The sequence below is a fragment of the Aegilops tauschii genome, chromosome 4, assembly GCF_002575655.3.
Source record: "Aegilops tauschii subsp. strangulata cultivar AL8/78 chromosome 4, Aet v6.0, whole genome shotgun sequence".
Lineage (NCBI taxonomy): Eukaryota > Viridiplantae > Streptophyta > Magnoliopsida > Poales > Poaceae > Aegilops > Aegilops tauschii.
Window position 1 is genome coordinate 102,253,505 of NC_053038.3, and position 5,627 is coordinate 102,259,131.

The 5,627-nt window shown below is 45.7% G+C and overlaps 1 protein-coding gene across 1 annotated transcript; it reads left to right on the forward strand.

The window, feature by feature from the left end:
• The first annotated feature begins 1,389 nt into the window (after positions 1-1,389).
• LOC109762986 (peroxidase 4) lies at positions 1,390-3,442 on the forward strand. The gene is made up of 3 exons (XM_020321861.4): positions 1,390-1,902; positions 2,014-2,179; positions 2,898-3,442. Exons 1-3 carry the CDS (start codon positions 1,495-1,497, stop codon positions 3,287-3,289), a joined length of 966 nt encoding a protein of 321 aa, XP_020177450.1. The 5' UTR covers positions 1,390-1,494; the 3' UTR covers positions 3,290-3,442.
• Positions 3,443-5,627: the final 2,185 nt, after the last annotated feature.

Here is a 5,627-nt window from a genome sequence, read left to right on the forward strand (position 1 = left end):
CTTTGTTGACGAGGTCCTCCTTCTCATCGGCAGCGGCCTTGCGCCACGCGGCCTCCAGCTCATCGCGCTGGGTGGCGAACTTGGCCGCGGCGGCATTGACCTTGACGACCGCTCTGCGTTCCCTCCTCTTCGCCGATTCCGCGTCCAACTTGGCGATCTCCTCCGGCGTGCACTCCGACCGCGGCTTCCTTGGCGCCTTCTTCTTCACCTTTGTGGGTGGGTCGACGGCCAGGCCGCCGGAACTCGGCGGGGCGTCGGCCATGGACGGGGGAGAGAGGGGGCGGCGGGAGGGACGTGGGAGGGTTTGGGGAAAATGGCGCCAAATGGGCGGGGGGGGGGGGGGGGGGTTGGTTTCTCCCACCGACAGGCGGGCCAGGGAGGACAAGCGCACGCTGTCCGTTTCACCCCAAAACCGGCGTAAACTTGGGCCGGGGATGGGTCGAAAGCGGACACAAAGCGGACAAAAGTCTGTTTGCGCCCGCATGCTGGGCCGTCTCGTTTGTCCCTTTTACCCCAAACGGACGAAGACGGACAGGATAGGATCGCGCGGTGGAGTTAGGCTGAGCATGGGAGAAATGGTGCCGCCGGAGACCCGGTCCGCCTGTCTGTCCTGGAAACTTGAGAAAGAGTATGCATGAGAAAAATCAGCGGGATGGTCGGATCTGGATCATCATCTTACTATTTCGGAGCTACATACTGATGGAGACGTAAACTAACCTTGACATTTCTCGTGGAACAAAATAAATCAGCGTGTTAATGTATACCTCTTTGCTCCTGTTTCAAAGTGTCAACTACCTTTAAGTCCACATGTACTCCCTCCGTTCCTAAATATAAGTCTTTTTAGTGATATCAAATGGACAACCACGTACGGATGTATATAAACATATTTTAGAGTATAGATTCACTCATTTTACTCCGTATGCAGTCATTTGTTGAAATCTCTAGAAAGACCTATATTTAGAAACGGAGGGAGTATGTGTTAAAAATAATGACCTAAATTTGACGCAGGGTACAGAGTAGCTAGCAGAAACTGTCGGTAGCGGAAGGCAGCTGGCCAGCTAGTAATTTTCCGAAGCCAAGGAAAGCAACATGAAGGAGGCCGAGCCATGCATGCAAGCATGACTGACATGGCTCTTTGCTTCACTGTGTCGTCGATGCCACAGTGTCCATCGGCATGCAACAGCTTTTCCCCAGAACAAAGCTGTTCATTTTTGAGCTACGTTACATATGCATCTGGTGTGAAACGCGTTATTCCAAAGCGAGCGCCCGTTTGGATCACCGCTCAAAGTCCACCGGAGTTGGTGAAGACGATGGGGGACTAGTAGCTAGAATAATGATGGCCAGCGGCGTGAGCTACCTTTTCTTCCTATAAATACCGGCCGCCACGCGTTCCTCCACCACATCCAGCAAACAAGCTCTCTCAAGGCACTATCTAGCTGACTAGAATAGACCGCTCGATAGAGTAGCATTGTAAGCAACACCCATAGACCGATCATGGCGGCGCGCGCCATTGTTGTCCTCTCGCTCATCCTCGCGCTGGTCGCCATCGCCAGCGGAGGAGCGTCGGCGCAGCTGTCGTCGGGCTTCTACTCCCGCTCGTGCCCTGGCATGCTCAAAGCCGTGCGCTCGGCGCTGCACCCGGCCATCGCCAGGGAGCGCCGCGTGGGCGCCTCCATCGTCCGCCTCTTCTTCCACGACTGCTTCGTCCAGGGCTGCGACGCCTCCCTGCTGCTGGACGACGCGCCGGGCCTGCGCGGCGAGAAGAACGCCACGCCCAACAAGAACTCCGCCAGGGGGTTCGAGGTAATCGACGCCGTCAAGGCGGCCGTCGAGGGGTGTTGTCCCGGCGTCGTCTCGTGCGCCGACATCCTCGCCATCGCCGCTGAGGAGAGCGTTGTCTTCGTAAGTATCCATACATTCATAGTCATGCTTAGGTAGTTAGTACTGTACGTACCCTTCAACAAAGTCTAACACGTACTACTGTGACATCTGACATGCGTTGTGTACGTGTAGCTGGGTGGCCCGAGCTGGGAGGTGAAGATGGGGCGGAGAGACTCGACCACGGCGAGCTTCAACGGCGCCGAGAACAACATCCCGCCGCCGACGTCGGGGCTCGCCAACCTTACGTCCCTCTTCGCCGCGCAGGGGCTCTCCCAGAAAGACATGGTCGCACTCTCAGGTACGTACATATACATGCAAAATAAACCGTACGTACATCGGTACATAATCCCAAATCAACCACTGACATCTTCCATCAACCTTCTTCTACGCACTTTATTTTCATATAAATAATTACACATTCTCAGATAGTATAATTTTGTACTTCCTCTGTCCCATATTAATTGTCACTGAAACGGATGTACCTTGACGTATTTCAGTGCTAGATACATCTGTTTAAGCAATAATTAATGTGGGAGGGAGGGAGTAGTTTGCACTCCGAAGCAACATAATTTGTCATGGCCAAGTAATATTTTCCTTTGCTGAAGAAGCAAGTTAAAATTCTGTACTACTTTCTCAGACTGTTAATTCCTCAATGGAGTCGGTAGCTTTTTAGCCGCAAAACAGCTGGTATCAACCAACGGAACTCATAGCCACATTTTGACTCCAAAGCTGCTAAAATATTCTACATAAGACAATTTCTCGGGATTAAACAAATATACTACTACTTTACAGGTGATGAGTTACAAAGTTGATCGATGACTAATTACCACTGACCTAACCTTTGGTATGTCCGCTTAATTTGTAAGACTGGACAACGTCAAAAAAATTGTTCCTTGGTCACTTAAACATGTAGTACTAATTAGGAAAGTTGGTCAATGATTCCTACCGATGGAATGACAAAAAGAGTAGCTGGAAAATAGGTATAACTTGAGCTGACGGTATAATTTGTGTTCCAGGAGCCCACACAATCGGCCTAGCACGCTGCACAAACTTCCGGGACCACATCTACAACGACACAAACATCGACGCCGGCTTCGCCAGGAGCCGCCAGTCAGGCTGCCCTCGTGCTACCGGCTCAGGCGACAACAACCTGGCGCCGCTAGACCTGCAAACCCCCACGGTCTTCGAGAACGACTACTACATAAACCTCGTCCAGAAGAGGGGCCTCCTGCACTCAGACCAGGAGCTCTTCAATGGTGGCGCTGCCGACACGCTGGTCCGGGAGTATGTCGGTAGCCAGAGTGCCTTCTTCAAGGACTTTGTGGAGGGAATGATCAAGATGGGGGACATCACGCCGCTGACGGGGTCGAACGGACAGATCAGGATGAACTGTAGGAGGGTCAACTAAGATTGTTCTCCCCTTTCCGCAGCAACAATCCGATGTTGTTACCATGCTTGATTTGCCCCTTTTCACTTAAACTCGTTTGTTTCCTTTTCTTTTAAGGTTAAAATGTTAAAATATATTACAATACTGCCCTTTTGTGGCATGTTCATGGAAGAACTGAACATGGATGCACTGGCAAAAGAACAAAGAGCAAAGTGAGATATGACAAATCAACAATTTTAATGTATGGAGTGGCAAATACTCAAATTATTAAGTAAAGAGGGGCTAAAGATCAAATCCCATATGCTTGGAACTCAAGTTATGATCAACTCTGATAAAGTCCCCACCACACACTACCGACAAAGAACCCATGGGTTCCCCTCCCTCCGCCCGCCACTTATAAAGATATCACTTGGAAAATAAAAACACTTGGCACAGATCATGTAGAACATGACACCAACGAATAAAGTATGATATGCAGCAGAGTTTAAGCATGATATCGAACAAAGAATAGAGTTTACAAGACATACAAGAGATTATAAGTAAAGACGCAAGTCTTGTAACACACACTATACACTTTTTGTCATCCATTGGCATCAAAGACACCAAAATGTGAGAAAAGTTAACTACCCAGTCCATTGAACTATGCACTGGCCGAAGAAGGAGAACTCTCTTCATCTTATGACCTCCAGTAACTTCTCAGTCTTCATGTACATAGGCAGTTGGGAATGTCCATTTAATTATATTCTATATTTAAATATCTAGCTTCCACTAACCCATTTCTCTTAACATGCAAGCATGTCATCTTAGCAAGCAACATGCATGGGAAAATACCCACCTCAAAATACAATCATGCATAGGAGAAAACCCAACTCAACATGCAAACATGCATTAATTTTTATTTCATTGGGCTATTTATATTTAATAAATATTTTAGAACTATACAATAAGCATTAGAAAATATATTTATTTTTAGTTATAGTTCTCATATTATTACTATAATCATGCATAGGAAAAGGTCCATGTCAACATGCATGACAATTCATTCTATTATTCTATTATGCTCTTTATATTTTACAAATATGTTACAACTATACAATAATGAAACACAATAAAATATTACTCCAAATATAATGCTTCATACAATCAAATATCATTGAAATATATTGCAAAATATTTCCACAACAATGTGCGAGGTCATCTAGTTTTAAGAAATAGAAAGGAGCTCAATTGCTAAAAGTGACTAATTCATTCCCAGTCTGTTAAGAAAGTCAGGCATCAACCAAATTGGAACTCAGGTTATGACCAATCTGATACTTTGTACCCGAATGTGTGTTTCTCAATGCGGATCCCCAAATCTATAGAAGATTTACTTCGGCAAATTAGACTTGAGAAAAAGCTAATTCGTATAGTAAATAAAAACAGAGAGATTATATCTATCTTCCATGCATATAATATTAGTCATCGACCTAGATCTTCTAGAGCTTAGACTCTAGAGTTGAAGTCAACTTTATTTCTCCCAACTAACTGCCCGTTTGTCTTATTAATTGTCTCCTTTGACACAGCCATGCCCCACATGCTACTAGCAAGCTACGTGTACAATCAAGTAAATAAAACAGATTTATGCATTGTCACAACCGATAAGTGACAAATTCCCCCCACATGCATTTAGTTTATACACAGTGTTTGTGGACGTGATTTTTTTTTCAAGCACAAATAGTATGTGTACATGCAGCTCCGGAGCAACAGAGAAAGTGTTAGGTGGACAAGAACACAACACAAAATATTACCCTCAATCGTCAAGTCTTGCAAGACAATTGTTGATGTGGAGAGCAGGGACAAAGCCAGGATTTTACATCGAGGGGGGCAAGTAAGACTGGCTTGGTATTATGAGTTTAATGAGGGTTCTGGAAGTGCTAAAATACCATGAACATGGTGTTCTAATGAGTGGTGGCAAAAAAAAAGAGTAGTAATATGAAGGAAATCTGAACCTTGGGCATGGCTTAGCCCCTGTCCCTGGTGGAGAGAATGAGAGAGACAATGAGAGATGGGACTTACGAGTAATATAATCTAAAGAGTAGAGACACCCAACCTACTCTGTGAGTTAGTTTGTTCGTTTGACTCAAGATGATAGTGGATGAACAGTCAACAATCGATTCTAACGTTACGATGTTCAAGTTTTTTTAGGGTGTATTTGGTTGGAGGAATACCATGGATGGTTTGGGGTTATCCTTGTTTTTTTGGCTCATCGGGTTGTTTGGTGAACACTTGTCACACATAGACTCAACAGTACTATTCAAAAAGGAAAAGAGATAGACTCATTTTTTTAAATGCATGTCACTTCATTAAGAGAGAACGATAA